Below are 16,890 nucleotides of genomic sequence, written 5' to 3' on the forward strand. Positions count from 1 at the left end.
CAACTTAAAGCATGTCAAATGAGTTTGAAACATATTTTTAAACCTGCAGGACAATAGTAGGCACAGTTTTTGCATGGCACAATCAGTACGTTGTAAACAGGTCAAAGAGAAAGTCATTTGTCAATGGCTATGTACCTAGTAACAAAGCATATTGTTACTTTTGAAGTATGGTGGCATGCTGCTGTCTCTCCTTGGAGACTAAACACCAATTTAATGACAAAGATTTCACAAACTTAAAGAAATCTCACCCAGCACTTCCACCATGTTTAATACTAAATTTTCCCAAAGGCCGGTCAAGGTCATCATGAGCAAGAATAATATTTGATGGCTCCACATTAAACATAGTGACTGCAAATAAAAAAGGAATTGAACAGATTTAACAATAAATACTGAATCAGTACTGAACATTTTTGATCACTGTTTTTGGTTCTCTCACACCTTATTGGCAGGAGAGTTGAAAACACTGACCCCTAGTCCATGGACTACCCCGACAGACTACCCAAACGGACTACATGTACCTCAAAAATACAATTTCAAGTGAGTACTATTGGTCGTAAGCAGAGTCACAATTAGTGCTAAGCCTACACATCCATTTCAAACAGCGTTGGTCAACAGTATTTAAGTCTAAGCACCCATTTTAAAAAGGTTAGCTTTACATAATAATTATTGTTGTGATGGCCGATTACTTCATGTACATGTAAGTGAAGTGAAACCAGTGCAGTTCCTCAGTTATGCCGTATGTGGCCGTGCAGACAAAAATTAATAAGGTATATGCAATGTAAGTACATAATCAATTCAGTTCTTTCAGTAGTACTCAATCAAAACAGTATTTTGGTAAAATTAGTCCATTTTAGGGTACTGGTTGTCCGTTTGGGAAGCAGCGGTTCTAAAACACAGGTCACTCATTGCAGGTCATTGTTTTACCTTTTTGAAAGTAACCCAAACCCCTCAATTTGGCTAACCCTAGGTCTAAAGAACAACCTTAGGCCTAGGGTTAGCCAAATTGAGGGTTTTGGTTACTTTCCAAAAGGTAAAACAATGACCTGCAACAAGTGACCCGTGGAATGTGACCTGTGGTTTAGACCTGCCATTTGGGTAGTCCGCCGGGGTAGTCCATGGGGTCAGTGTTTTCTACTCTCCCCCAGATTGGCCTTTTAATAATTGGTTGGTAAATATATTCCTGGGCCCGGTTGTTCAAAAGCCGATTAACGTAATCCAGGATTAGCGTAAACGTTTGTCTCATGTTTTCAACTCTTTGGTTAAAGTTTCATTTGCTTATTTTTGTTTTTCAAGATTGACTTCTTCTGATGTTAAGTTTTGCCGAACATCAGCGTTGAACAGCATTTGGGCGAAGAGAAATTAACTCCTTGGTTAATTTTTAATCTGGGATTAGCATTAAACAGCTTTTGAACAATAAGGCCTGGGTGTTTTACTCCAAAGAAATGACCACTTGATTGGTTACTATGTGAATTAATAAACTGCGAGTACCTGCTTTCACAATGCTCTTTCCATTTATATTCATTGCCACCATAGGTTTCAAGAGTATGAGCTGTTGCCCATTTAGTTTGGTTACTGCCAAAAGACTCCTGGATCTTTGATTTAACTGCCAAGCTGTACCAAGCTGCTTGCCCAGATGATCAACCAATAACATTCCAACACTGTGTCGTGTGTCTCGTAGGATATAATTCCCTAAACCCACAATCTGCGAGAAATAGCACAGACAAATGTAACGTTAAAATCATTCATATTTCTTTAGAAATAAAAGGCTAATAACTTAATTTTCTTCAAGTGAAGCTGTGATCTTCGCAGTAATGAAGGCAATTTTTGCAATTGCGTAGAGAAGCCTGAAAAATTCAGGACTTCAACGGGGTTTGAAACCCATGACCTCGCGATTCCGGTGCGACGCTCTAACCAACTGAGCTATGAACCCACTGACGTTGAGAGCTGGTCATTTGTGGGTTCTAATGGTCCCATGAGGAATGAATCAATGATTCACTTGATTTCATATCCGCAGTTCATATATGATTCATTTCATATACGATTCATCATTAATTTCCTTCCTTAAATGATTCTTTATACTGAAACATTTTGAAGGTGACTAATGTAGGAACCTTAAATTTCAAGGCGTGATTGTTACATGTACTGGTGGTTAATTTACCGGATTACTCTCGACTGACATCGGCCGAGTATCGATCGGTATATCGGCCAATACTCGAACACTCAGCCTACGCTGTCGATTCGTTTGATGAAAACAAATTTGAGACTCTGCTGGCAGGGTACAAATTTTCATGTTGACACTCCCAACCAACGCGCTACCATACTTCCTCTAGGAATTAACTCCTTCATTTCACAACACTAATGTTCTGAAAGACGGCCGTGTGCACGGAGGGAGTACAGGAAATCTTGCCAGAACGTGGTTAGAGCAAACGCCAGACTAAAATTTGCGTTTTGCCGGCCAGAAATAGAAGAAACTCGTTTGATATGAGCTCATTTCTTGCGTGTTAGCAGAAGGTCTCAAGTAACTCTTTGAAAAGAGAGAGACGAGTTAGAATAGCATCATTTTCACGCTTTTATGACAAGCAGCAACCCACCGTTTCGCCTTTGTCGTTTCACGTACGTAAACGCGATCGATGCTCAGATCAATCGCTCTAATGAAAGAAAAATGACAATTTACTACCATTGTTCGAAGTTTTCTTGCATCATTGGCTTGGGCTTGGTTCAGCTTTCGCCGGCAAATAAATCTTAACGATTTTGACGGGTCTGGGTTTAGGACTTTCCAAAACGTACAACCAAGGTTTTCCACCATGTTGAAAGACCAAATCATTGCCTCATATACAACGTACCTATTAGTTCAAGATGGCTGCTGTCTTGGCACGCGTATTTTGTCGACGAATTTGCTGTGATTTTCTTAAAGCGCGTGTTAACTCTTTTCTGCCTTTTACATCTCGTTTGACACGGTCTCCCAGACTGCTTTTTTTCAGACGAACACTGTGTGAAACGTTGGCAACTAAGGCATCTACACCACTTTGTTCAATCGAAAAGAGTGCCAAGTTCCAGTTGGTGTTTACGTGCAGTGTATGCGAGACAAGATCGAAAATGATTATCAGTAAACAGGCTTATAATAAAGGAGTGGTTATCGTCAGATGTCCTGGTTGCAACAACAAACACTTAATAGCTGATAATCTGGGCTGGTTTTTCGACGAAAAAAGGTATGGTACATGTCGCTGAAAAGCCACGCATCGATCACCACCTTCGTGGACTATATTGCTGCTTTTGATTTTTAATTTGGAGACCTTTTTCTCAGTTTATTCTTGATCACTGTATAAAAGATTTAAGTCAATATTTCCTAAGCAATAATGACGTAGGCAATAATTGTTCTCGTTGCTTATTGGAAATGAAACAACTCATTGCCTTAGTATACTCATTTATGTATTTGTTTCTTTGGTTGGTTAATAATTTGTTATGTGCCTATCTCAGTATCTATCTGTTAATCTATCATCCATCTAGCCATCCCATTGATCTATCTATTTATAGATTTATTTATCTGTTATATACAGAAATATTGAGGACATCATGGCAGAAAAGGGAGAGGCAGTTAACAAATTACCAGGCAGTGACTGTCTGGAGTTTCTTACTGAAGATAAGATGGACAGTATTGATAAGGATAGGCCCAAAAAAGACAAGAAAGACCCGTAATATTTTTTCAAGCATCTAGAAATAAATTCCGTCTTGTAACCTATTGTCTTTTTTATCTTATTTGTACACAGTTTAATCAAACAAGTGATGCTTGAAAGTTAGAACATCACAGAGCTTTATTATCCCAACAGAAAAAAACGTCACAATAATAAGCGTCCAGTCATCAGCAAATAGGAGTCTTGTTCAACAGGAAACCCTGACAACTATGGTATATCTTATTGGCTGATTTAGGTTGTATTATTCATTACCAAAATTCTTTATAGCCGTATTCTTGGGTTGCACGTCACGCAAGTGAAAACATAAATCGCTTACCATTTAACAAATTGAGTCAATTGGAAATGTTATAGAAGAGGAATAAATAAACAACGGGTCCAAGTCTCAGGGCTGTGCGATATTCCGTACTTGAGTTATTCAGTGAAATTTATTACTCAAATTTGTAGAGTTTAGTATGGAGTACACCAACATGGTGGCCGGAAACCTATAGAAATATCTGGAATTTAGTTTGGCTGTCATTAACAATTTCTAAGCTAGCAAACATTCGTACATGTATAGACACATATCCTAGTATATTGGCTCTTTAGGCCACAAAACACGAGGGAAGTTGATGTTTTTATGCAACTGGCATGTTTTTCGAAAGCTGTCAACATGTCACGCACTTTGAAAAACTCTGAAATTCAAACTGCTCTATTATTGAAACAAAGCACGGTACCGAGCTGAAAACATGCAAATAGATATATTTTTAAAACCTCTTGTAGCTGATCAAGATAAAAACTCAAAAGGCTCTTTAGTTTTGTATTTTATTTTTTGTGATGTCACGTGCAACCCAAGAATTGAGAATTTTTGGAACCTGAAATGAGGTAGAGATCTATTCACTGAGCCACTTTTTTAACAGAATCAAGAATTTTAAAAAGGAATTTAGAGAAAGTAAGCAGCTTTGTTTTTCAAACAATGCTAAAATTTTGTTTTTTTGAAATAAGTTCATTATAATTTTATTGGCCAGGCTAGAAATCATCATTGAATATTGCAAGTGTTTTTCATGGTAGCACGGCTATGAGAATGTTATTGCGATGTGGTAGATCGTTTTTGTACATTATCACATTAAAATTATATCGATGTTGGACAGGTGGCTAATTGAAGGGACAAAATGGGCAACATTCAGTGCTAAACACTACACCAACAATTTAATGTTGAAACGTTCACTTGGGGATTTAGAAAGTTCCTGAATGCTTTTACCATCTAACAATTTTGTGCAGATTTTGTAAATTCAAATACTTCGTCAATAGTTTTGGAGAGTATATGACACTGCTGAGCAAACCAAATGTAAACAAGAATGACGTCATTGAAGATCCCTCTATACCCTCGTCGGCTATTGACACAAGCCAAAACACACAAGCAGAGAGGGATGCTTCGTCGAATTTTATCAACGAGTTTTGTCCCAGATTGGAGTAAAAATGAACAAGGTTAAGACCACTTCATGTTGAAAAACAAACGATTTTGAAAGAACAAAAAACAACTGGGATGTCTTTCTCAATGCAATATTAACGCCCGAGTCACCCAAGAGAAGCTTAAGTTTCTTCTGTGAGAGAGAACTAAGAAAAATGCCACTCAAAAAAGAGGCCATTGCGAAATTGTAGACATTGAGTTTTCTCCCCTTTCAAAATCAATAAATCTTTTGCTTTCAAAGATTATATCTTCCGAATAATTTGAATTCGCTTCTCCTGTTGTTGTTCGTCCATTACGGTGATAAGGGCCAGGGCCACTCAATGTCATCCTTTTGTCACCTTTTGACAGGTTTATGGGTGCGAAGATGGCTCACAAGGCCAATGTGCGCCCTGAATATTTTGTTGCAATGAGGACAGGGGATTACAGAACCTCTCTAAAGAAACGAACGCTTAGGGATGAAATCGAAAGTCGTGTATGCCAATAGGTTTCCACAAAAACAGTTAATATACTTCACTTCCCGTTTCCTGTGAGTCAAATAACAGCAAATAATGCATGTTGTTCAGGACAAAACTCGAGTTTATAGGCTAATTCTTAAAAAGCCTAATAGACGAGTTAAATTCATAATGTTTACGACTTTGCCTTATTAGCATAACACCATAATTATCACAGTTTGAGAGTCTTTCTACAGCTTCCGTAGCCTGCGATCAGGCGTTCCCTTCTTTAGTAGTTTAGCACCGTTTAGAGAGGGCGCGAAAAGAACGGCTGATCGCAGGTCATTTTGTTGCAGGTACCGGAAAGCATTGTATTTTTGGTCACTTGGGATCAGTCTTCATTTGGAGTTGTTTTGTTTTACGTGTCTGATTGCGATGTTCTTTCTAACTTTCATTTGATATCTCATTTCTCCGTTCAAATATACGAAATTTCACATATTCTAAGAATCGTTATAATCTAATGGATCAGCCAAGAAAATGCATAATTATAATTTCCTGTCTCGTACATTTTATCCAGATATCGCGGACCGACAATGCATGCATGGGTTTCAATATCGCTTAAATAACTTCTGTGTTTTTAATGGCCGAGATTTCATCGATTATTGATGCCAAAAGGCTGAAAACTGCAGAGATATTTAAGATTTACACTTTCTTGAATTAAACTTTTCAAAGTCAATTTTTTGTAGCACAATTCCTTGTGTGGGCAGATTCATATGAACAAGAAGTAAACAATGGCGACAGAAATTCGCCTCTATTACGCATATTTCAGTGATGCATGCCCTGTTCAAATGCCAACAAATGTTAAATAATTGATTCAAACCAAACCGAAACTGATGCAGTCGGAAAAACCGATATTCTTTGATTGCACCTGACGTTGGTGGAAAGAACAATAGCGAAAACGTCCTTTGGGAATTTGACTATATTTAGTATAACTTAATTGTTTTGGCACCAGCATGGCCGTCTTATCACGTGAGTGCAATCAAAGAATTGGGCTCAAACAGGTGATGTCAGCATAAATTGGGGATCAATAAACTTGTGATTCAAACTTGTTTCATGCCACTGTCGCCCATGATGTGTTAGGTATTGCCTTTTTAACGGATTAAGGCAATAAATTTCAAAAAGCTACCGTGATACAATGCCGTTTCACATTTTAGGGGATTTTACCACCGAATAGAAAGTATCTGCCCCGACATATCTTTTTTAATGATCGCCCGACGAGAACTTGCACTACTTAGGCTTACGTCAAATGTTTGTCAAACACATGATCCCTGACCTTTAGTTCAACGCCTCCAAAACTGATTTCTCAGAACTGTCAAACTGAAAGTCAAATTTTTATCAATATATGTACGTGATGTTGTTGGCTAAAAATAATTGATGACTCCAAACTTGAAGGGTCTGTAAGGGGTAAATCCCTAAATGACTTGGCGCTTCATATAAAACTTACGGAGACGATACCTATACTTGGTGTTTTGTTTGGTCTCTTTTCTTCTGCATGGTTGTGTTTTACAACATGAATAGGGACGAGAGATATTTAATTGATCAATACTTTCCTCAAATTACCCAAGATGTCATCCCTGTGGACATGTTGCCGTATCTGAATTGTTTGACCCAGAACGACAGAGAGGCCATTGCGAGCGAAGAAATGAGACAGGGTCACATGCGAGCAGCACAGGAGCTATTGTCGAGGCTTCGAAGACGGACTGACGGGTTTGAACAACTTATTCAAGCGCTTAACGCGACTGGCTGTGAGCATTTAGCGAATCTTCTTGTTCCTCGAGAACAAGGTACGTGTTAAGCAGACATGGTAGATATGTATATTTCCTACTAAATCATCTATTTGCTGACCAAAAGGGACTTCATTGCTTCTGTGTTATAAATATTGAGTAGATTATCATGCCTGAAAAAAAATTTCCTAGAAATAGGCCCTGTTCGTACTACGCGAAATTGTGTTTGTTTTGCAAAAAACACTCTCAACGCGAGACCATTTTCAATGCGAACGATGTTTTCGACCTAAAAAAATTATCGCAAGTGCCACCAAACTTCAAAGATGCCGTCGACTAGCTTTGGAGGCCTAAAATTTTTTGTCGGGCGAGAAAATCTATTGTTCCTTGACAGGTACCCGTCAACGGGTCATCACATAATTTTTTTGCAAACACTAAACCAAACTTTTCGGTGTAGTGCGAACAGGCCCATAGGCATAAACATATTACTGGGACAAAACTGTTCAAAATTAGAGGGCAAGTTCTTACAAGTTCAATAGTGTCACTGGCGTTAGTGGTTGAATGTTTTGCGATAATTAATGATCATGGGCAGTCAGTCGGGACGGGACGAGAAAATCACGGGCAAAATCGGGACTGCTTTCTACCCTGACTTGAAAACTGAATAGGCCACTTCGGGAAATACTATAGTACTCTTTGTTTGTCCCCCCAAAATTTTTGGCTTTCTCTTGGGACCATTGTAAGTACCAAGAGAAACTGGAAACAATGCTTATGCAAAATTTGGGGGGACAAACAAAAAGTATTATTGTATTTTAAGCCAGTCCTGATTTTGCACATGATTTCCTCGTCCCGTCCCGACTGACTGCTCCTGGGTCTTCGCGCATAATTAATTATGAATATCAGTTTGCGTTTTTACTCTACATATAATAATCGAAGACCCAAGAGGTGATGAAAACCTGGATGATTTGCCCGAAGGACATGGTGCAGGACATCGGCTAAATAGAGAAACACCCGCCTTTCGTGAACAGGTAGGTCCTAGTCTTTATGTTGCATTCATTAAAAGAAAGTGTCTTCAAAGTTTTAGAAAGTGCAATTACGCAATGTCATAGAAACTGAAGGAATATGGAATACGGAAATAAGTCAAATAAGATGATTTCTGTTTTCCTTAGAAATCGGGTCGAACGGGAAACCACACCATAGAGTCAAAAGAGCCCGGTACTGTAAAATAAAGTCCATTTACTGAGCCAGCCACAGGGCTTATCAGTATCACGGTAGAGAGGATACGAGCTGTTACTTACTAGACTTTCGAAAAGTCCTTCGTCTAGATACGAGCGGAACGAAGGACTTTTCATACTTGATTGGCGCCAATTTAGCGACCCAAAAACGGGTCGCTGAGCTAGGCCAATCAGAGTAGTCCTCGTGGACCCCAGGGGATAGAGTTGTCAATCAAAATTTGCCACACGCAGTGAAGCGTGATTTTTAAACATGCTACTAAGACCACCGGATATTCCAAATTACGCGACCATCAGAGGAAAATAATTGAAGAATATCTGTCTTGCATAGATCTGTTTGTGTCTTCTCCAACCGAAGCTGGGAAAAATCTGACCTTTGAACAAGTCCCGTACGCTTTTGGTCGTTTACTTGGAGCGGGTGGCAATGCTATGGTCTTCGTAATTCTTCCACTGATTTCACTCACGAAAGATTTGGTCTCTAGCCGGTCGCTATTTAGGAGACAACACATTTAAAATCTTAAGTATAAACGGGTGTCTGGAAGTCCCGAGGCGATTCTCAACGACTATCAACACAATTTTCGTCGAATGGAACAAAAAATTTTAAAATGCATGTGTATTCATCGACGAGAGTCATTACATCGCTAAATGGTAAGCTTAAGTTTCACTAAGATGTATCTTTTAATCCCGGTCTAGTATAGCCTGCGAGCAGGCTCTCTCTCCTCGGTGGGAGAGAAGGAGAGCCTGCACGCATCCCTTTGAATTTTGAATGCCGCCTCCTGATGTCACGCTGAGAGAGCTGTCAAAAATTAGCCAATCAGCGCGCACCCGAAGTAAACATTGAAAATAGAACAGAAAACAGAAAGCCACCCGTTGTGTATTTCAATTTGCTCGAGGCAGAAACTCAAAAAAAAACTGTAAAGGAAGGAAGACTTCGTCAGAAAAGCCTATAACAACTATTGCTGATGCTGTAAAGCGTAGCTGAATTTTCATTACGGTAATTCGTCGAAGTCCCTTCCGCGGAAAAAATGTTTCGTTCGTTAGGGAAAAATTAAGCACACAAACTTCAAACGACGGGAATCGTAATAGAGAAATTCGTTTTCCCTGACCGCATCTCCTCTGTGTGAGAATCGTCGACCACAACTGCTGCCAAATTTCGGTAAAGCGAAGCGGGGTTATCTTTTTTAATTTATTTTAATGAATCAAGACATTACATACATTACAATATTCTAATACCTACACCAATCTATTTCAAAGGTTTATTGAGTATTTGCGGAGTTACGAGGAGATCGAGCAATCATTTGTGGAGTCGCCTTTTCGGCTTAACCAAATACTTGCTAAAATCGTGTGGAGTTCCTCTATCGTTCTCTATCGTTAAATCAGCAACAGAGGCAGCCGAAAGGCCCATTTTTGTCCAAATGTGATCAGCGATAATGCTTTGTCGAGGACAGGAAACTACCACGGTGACATGAAGTCGCCCTCGTTGTATTTTGGCCGCTACGAAAAACAGTTGGGAAATAAGCCTTTTTCCGAATCCTGTGGATAACAGAGATAGAACTTCCTTCCTTCCAGTAGAGAAGCCATTGCATCGCGTCGCCCGACCTTTAATTATGTAAAGTTATGGTAAATTGCAACATTCTACAATTTTCTCAGACGCATTTCTGACCACCTCATCTCTGCGAAGCGAAGAGGCTTTCTTATTGTCGGAGCTTGTCACTGGTGACGTCACGAGGTTATTTCATTTCAGCCAATCAGTATTTTGCGTCCAAAATTTGGACGCGACATTCAGAATACAAAGCCTTGCGGGCAGGCTCTCATTCTACCCCAACCCCAGTCCCTCGGAGGGCCTGCTCGCAGGCTAGGTCTAGTACGTTTCCTACACCTGAAGCGTACCTGATCTTTCATGAGTGAAATCTATTGACTTTCTTGACGATTCGAAGCTTCCCCTTACTTGCTAATCTTTCGAATATATTAGTCTTTCGTTTCTATCAGCACAAATCACGGCACAAGTGTTGGTCCAGAAAATACCACTGGAGATCTCCTTTCCAAGCGGCGACTCGAGATTGAAAAAAAGCTTTCGTTTTATTTCATCTTTGTTTCTAATACCTTTAGCACAAAGTTAACAAATTTCCTCTTTCGATTTCGTAGAAACAAACATGTTCGACTGGTTTCGTCAGATTGCGCCATCAAGTTCAGGGCTTGCGAATGACGTCATCTCCTTTTTGGCGCGAGACGCAAATGAAAACATTGCAATCGAGACAAGTCGACCTCTCGCGACTTCGTCGCTCGCTCATTCACTTCGCGTACGAAAAATCACGATTCGCTCGCCGAAACATTTTCTTCTGGGGTTATCGTGAGGTCGACTTGTGGCAAGTCTATTACTTACATAAGTTGACGAGCTGGCTATTTCATTCACAGGTTGCTTTGGATGACAACTGACGCATGAAAAAAAGGAAATTAGCACTGTAAGTTATTTTCTTCTTTCCACGCCCTTTTGGAATTGGCACCCTCGTGGCTCACCTGAAGACCTTGCCAAAAGACCGTGGCAGTTTGAAGTATGCGACTTACCACTCTATAAAACCTGCAAAGTGTCGCTTATTTGTTTTTTTACTGAGAGCCTGCAACTAACCGTCTACCTGTTTTCCCAGGTTTTTGGGAACTGAGCCAAGCCCAAGACTATTGCCTTTTAGCTTTTACCAAGAGAAAATGAGTACGTTTTGTTTTCCCATTTCAGACCATGTCACGCACGTTCTCGAGGGAACTTTCCTTTTGTTTTTTCATACGTTATGCATTTATGTGCACGTACATACCATGACATTTGAAAGAAACTGTTCCCAAGAGTAACATGACGTGGTCTGAAAGTAAAAGCTAGCGAGGTCTCAGATTACGAGCTATTATTGATACTCTTTCCTGAATGTTGAAACACGTCTTCCAAAGACAGCACTAAACAGACCAATGAATCACCTTGTATCATCTGCTATCTGCACACATGTGCCGTGTGTGCCCATAATATACTGTTTTACCCAAAATTTGTAGCAGAAAAATACTATTCTTTATCTTGGTTCTTGAATGATCACAAGGTTGTAATTCTTTACAGAAATCCGAATCCAGATTTTACGCCTTAAACAAAAACGGAATTTCCCCAAACAACGCACAATGGTTGTCATGGCAACAACCTTGGACAAGTTTCTACTTCTGCAAGAAGACTATCTATGAAAGGCGTTTTACCAAAAGAGTTTTTACACCAGTTTCGGATAGTATATGTTCAAAGTATCTTTGAGTGTGGAGCTTTAAATCCAATGTGCATACTTTTTTTTACTTGTGAAAAGAAACAAGTTTCTGAATTAAAAAATCTGGATTCGGTTTTACAAAGAAACACAGTCAGCCACATGTGCCAACCATACAGTAATAGGAAATTCAGTAGGACCGAGATATTTACACATTTCCTGCTATTTTGACTATGATATTCTCATTAACCATAATCATTTTTCTCAGCAGTTTTCAATTATTTTGCATATGGTTGACGGGCAAGAGCTAGGATCGCAGACTTTCGTGATGATAAAGACGTCGACGAATTGTGTCCGTCTTTACTGCCAATAGGCAATTCTTACAATTATTGTCAATGGATATTGGGCGTAAATAATCCTTCATTTCCGGCTAAAGTTACAGATGAAGCGTGCACGTGCTCCTTGTGGAATTCAACGCGGGGAATTGGAAGTTTTGAAATACTTAACTGCGTCCATCTAATTACTTGATGAACCTGAGACAGTTCATTCTATTTCTTGCCTTCCCTGACATTTATCGAGCCATCCGCTCCATGAGAAGGGCAACAACTCGGAGTGGCAAGAACGCAAACGTTTTATTTGGTGCTACATGAGGCTTAAGGTTCTGGTTTATTACTATAATTATTCTTTTAAGTTTGTTTGTAATTGCTGTCATTTTGTGCTAATTTTCGATTATTTCAAGTTATCTGGAAAACGTTCTAAAGATGTTTTCTTGAGTTCACTATTTGTAGAACAATTCCGACGCGTTGATACTAAATAGGGAACTTAACGCACGCGCGTCTTTGAAACGCGGACGGCAACCGGAAATGAGCTGTTTTCCCTTTCAACTTGTCTTCACACAACCACATTTACATTGTTAAGTATCTTTTCTCCATTAAAGATGATTCGTATAAAAATCGTGTGGACACCACTATCCTGTCCGGTTCCCAGCCGCGTCTCAAAAACGCGCATGCTTAAGCTCCCTAATTCCTGTGACGCAATCGCACGGTCATGACGTCCGCAACAAAGTCTCAGCATGAGTAGGCTTGATATTCTTGAAATTTATAAAGCCCTCCAAAAATAGTCTTAAATTCTTGTTAAAAAATGGAGCGTATGCAGTAATCCGTGTCACTGCATGCACTCTTTTGGCAAAGTCAAAATAGATAAGATGTTTGTTACATAATTTAGACGCGGAAAAGTGCGAAAGGGTTCACTGGCCATGGAAGTGTGAAACGAATACCGACATTAACAAGACCCTGATCAACTTAATTGAAGAAAACTTCAATTCAAGAATGCACTGAATAAATATTTGTTTGAATTGCTTTGTTGTGTTTGTGAGTTGTTTGTTTTTCCATTTTTTTAAAGTATTTTCATGGTCCGGGTCTCGGAATCACAAGCCTACGTTTCCTTGCATCTGTTCAAGAGGCGGCAGTGAGGCCCAGTGGATATGGTGCATGCCTTGAGATTCCGGGTTCAAGATCCTTTCTAGCCACTAATAGAATTTGTTCCTGGTAGTCCCTGGTTCAACTTCTCATCTGCACTTGTAAATAGCCAACTGGTTTGCCTTCGGTCGGGTGGGATACTTATAAAGTTTATATTGTTGTTGTTGTTCTGTTCTGTTGAGTGTCATTTACTCGGGGATATTTGCCACTAAAGTTTGTATGTATGTTGCCTTCTTAAGGGCGACGATCATTCTCTTAAACAAACGCAGATGAAATACTTCTCCCCTCTTGTTTTCCCTTTGCTTTTCTCATGGTCTAACGAGTCTTGAACAAGTTGATCTAAACCATCGATAGAAATGGGAAGTCACATTAATAAGTGTATATAGCAGTATTGACAATAATTTCCTCACGTTGTACAGCAAGAATTCCTTTAAATTTTAAGGAAAAAATATTGGAAGGGCCTGAGTCTGTTCAAGGGAAGAATATCAAGGAGCCACGTACCTTTCTCTAAAAATAGTAAAACCGCACAATAGTAATATAAGGTACTTAGATAGACCGCTGATCGAGTGGAAAGTCGTACAGCACACGATTAATGGGCTTCTTGTATTTAATGGCATTTCTGCCGCATTATGCCTTACTAAATATAACATTCACCTGCATAATATGATGGTAATTGAGTACTTTAATTAGGAGGCAGCGTGGTCCAGTGGTTAGGGCGTTGGGTTTGCATGCGGCTGCTCCGGGTCCAAATCCCGTGCTAACCTCTGGTTAAGATTTGTTTCCGGTTGTCCCGGATACAATTCTACCACGCTTTGTAAATAGCCAACTGGTTGCCTCCTGCCAGTTGGGGTTCTTAATAATGTTTCTGTTAACTTTGATTTGTTTCTTTCACATTGTTAAAAGTGGGGTGCCTGTAAACTACAATCGTGGTCAAAAGTTGTTGGGAAGGTTGCGGGCATCAGCTCACTTCACACCTAATTCGATTTTTCTAACTATTGGCCGAAGTGTTTGGGAAAAACCATGCTCTTGTGGCCCCCCTCCCCCATCAGTATTCAATGTTGGAGTTCTTCCGGGAAGAAAAGTCACCATTTTTTTCCCCTGGAATATCCAAAATTGAAAAGGGGGAGGGGGGTATCTGTAAAATGAAGTTACCTTCCCAACACTTTTGTCCATGATTGTAGCTTGATAGCTAAGTGCACTTCCACTGTAAACAAAGTATTTAATTTTGTTTTAATTTTAATTTTTTTAATTCTCACACCCGACAATAAGATATTTAGCTTTGACAATTAGGAGTAGGTGCTGTGAAGGGTTGGAACAACCCAAGACAAAATCAAATGAGTAAATAACATGATGCTTAAACGCCTGCGATTCCTCTGCTTCTACGTTCGTTATAGGAATGATCAACTTTAGGATTAAGTGCTGGTGATCAGCATTTTATTTGTAGACTGTTTCTTGGTGATTGTTAGTCCTGCGCGCTAACCGTTTTGAGCTCGTTTTGAGTTAGTGTAGGTGATCGTATGCAAATTCCCTTCAAGTTCGCAAATTTGTATGGTTGAAAGTAGTTTCGCACGGACAACAATGTTCGTTTCCTTCATGTAAGATACAATCGGTGGCTCCTTAATCAAAGATACCTTGGAACCAGCGCTGTTGTTCAGAGGTATGCCAGTGTTCAGTTCAGGAGAATCTTTTTCGGTGTGGCTGGCTTAGCTGTCAGATCCGTCAGGCTGTTTAAAATGGCGATCATTTCCTGGTCGGAAACTGTGTGTGCCATGGTAGAAGTTCTAAAGAGATTTTTGCTCTATACTTTCAAAATTATAGAAGTTCGTACTGGATATCAAAATATGCAATATAATACCATCGTCGATCATCATCCTGCAGCACTGAACATTGGTCGCCTGAGTTCAAACTTGTACCAGGCGCATATCACCTGCTTATAACGAATTCCTTCCCGGACGAGACGTGACCATAATGGAGATATCACCCAAATCACGGCCAGGCAGTTCTGATGCATATTTTATTCTATATACGTCATCATTATTTTATAATCAATTATGAAATTGGGATAGCCGGTTTACAGCTGTTAGAAGGGTCCAATGAAGGGGTTTGTTTAATTCTAAAGAAACTGTGAAGCTGCGCATGCGTCGGTGGGAAGTGGGACAAGAAATTGTGGTATTATATAATGCGTTGATGAAGATACATGTAAATCATCCACTGTGAAAAAGATTTGTGAGCTGACGTTTCGAGCGTTAGTATACTACGTCAGTGAGCGAATACTGAGATTTGCCATTGGTCAATGTTCATGTTAAACGCGAGAACTGATTTCTTACCGGCAGATCTCTTCACAGAGAGACTATCAAACTGCTATGTTAACCATTAAATCTGTTCAATCGGTAGAAAAATGAGTAGTCTCATAAAAAGGCTGAAGGGTTGGATGAGATCAATCGTTAATACTCTATCGAGGCTGAATACCGATACAGCTTCTTGTCTAAGAGCACTAGTAGAATACTCAGCCCAGCAAAAGTATGAGCTTTCAGTTAACTGTAAAGCATGGAATGAAGTTGCATCTGTAGCTCCTACTTCTTAGTTCTTTGTTAAATACAATCCTAAGGTAGCACATAAAGCTAATACTAGCCGGCTCTCGTTTCTGCCTCTCTCTTATTTCCCGCGAAGAGAGTCGACGACAAGAAATACAACTGCGTTTGGTGGTTAAAATACATCGTACACAGTGTCATTTATTCGAGTTGCGTGGTTAAATTTTGGAAATGACGATTCTTGCAGCGGTGCCGCCCTCACTGAAAAGGCATTTAAAGATCCAGATTTTACGATCGAACGTGTCCTGAGGGGGCAGATTGGGCTGTGGGCCCTGTAATTATTCAGAGAGTTTTCGTTGGCCTCTTTTGACGAATTGCAGTGACTCCACCTCGGTGGGCATACGAGATGACTCTGTCGGTAAGCACTCAAATTGGGCACCGGCTCTAAATCATCACGGGAATTAATAGGATATATAGAGTTTAACTGTTCATACTGTTTATGATTATGGTTGTGACTTCCTTGTTTGTCGATAAAAAAATAATAATTTTGTTTGTTAAAGTCGAATAAACCGAAACGCCAGTTCTTCAGAATTTGGGCGTTGTGGTGAAAACCCATCACATGTTTTCCACTTTCGAAATGACAGCAAATAATACTGATACAGTAATTTTCAATGGAAGGTTCGTCACTTTATACGTGTTTAGTTTTGTGTCAAGCTCAGTCGTGTTGTTGGACGGTCTTTAACGTAATCATGACATGGTTCATTGTGCTTTGTTGGGCACTTTTATTTTCAATTTCGATCGTTGCTCTCGGTAATTCAGGGCCTGTCCCTTTCGATTTCGAAAGCCATGTACAATATTAATGATTTCACTTTCTAGAAAATCAGCCCTTGAAACTGGAAATGGAATAAATTAACCGTAACATGGAGAAAGTTGCCTCAAATGATTGTAATAATGTTTGCTGCATGTCAGTTTTCCAGGTTTTCCCACAGATTTTATTCGAGGAATTTGTTTAAGAAGAGCAACTTTTATATTGCTTCCATGCAGAATAGATTAATTTAAAATGGAGTTGTTTCGGAA

General features: G+C 39.6%; 2 protein-coding genes across 5 annotated transcripts in view; one reads left to right on the forward strand and one right to left on the reverse strand.

Annotated features, from left to right (window-relative positions):
- LOC138023531 (probable peptidyl-tRNA hydrolase) overlaps window positions 1-2,819 on the reverse strand; it is a 3,973-nt gene extending 1,154 nt beyond the window's left edge. The window contains exons 1-3 of the mRNA XM_068870538.1: window positions 2,678-2,819; window positions 1,489-1,702; window positions 249-348 (exon numbers count right to left, since the gene is read on the reverse strand). Coding sequence (XP_068726639.1) covers window positions 249-348; window positions 1,489-1,702; window positions 2,678-2,806 — 443 coding nt within the window. The 5' untranslated portion in view covers window positions 2,807-2,819. The remainder of the gene's footprint in view (window positions 1-248; window positions 349-1,488; window positions 1,703-2,677) is intronic.
- Window positions 2,820-6,993: 4,174 nt separating this feature from the next.
- Window positions 6,994-13,162, forward strand: LOC138023542 (uncharacterized). 4 transcript variants are annotated; one of them, XM_068870548.1, is made up of 4 exons: window positions 6,994-7,414; window positions 8,252-8,376; window positions 10,996-11,042; window positions 12,073-13,162. In XM_068870548.1, the coding sequence occupies exons 1-3, from the start codon at window positions 7,123-7,125 to the stop codon at window positions 11,014-11,016; spliced, it is 438 nt and encodes a 145-aa protein (XP_068726649.1). In that variant the 5' UTR covers window positions 6,994-7,122; the 3' UTR covers window positions 11,017-11,042; window positions 12,073-13,162. The 4 variants fall into 4 exon arrangements, with proteins under 4 accessions (XP_068726649.1, XP_068726655.1, XP_068726663.1 ...); XM_068870554.1 differs by having other exon boundaries at window positions 12,076-12,216; XM_068870562.1 differs by having other exon boundaries at window positions 7,020-7,414; window positions 8,285-8,376.
- The last annotated feature ends 3,728 nt before the right edge of the window (window positions 13,163-16,890 follow it).

This window comes from Montipora capricornis, chromosome 2 (assembly GCF_036669925.1).
Source record: "Montipora capricornis isolate CH-2021 chromosome 2, ASM3666992v2, whole genome shotgun sequence".
NCBI classification, from domain to species: Eukaryota; Metazoa; Cnidaria; class Anthozoa; order Scleractinia; family Acroporidae; genus Montipora; species Montipora capricornis.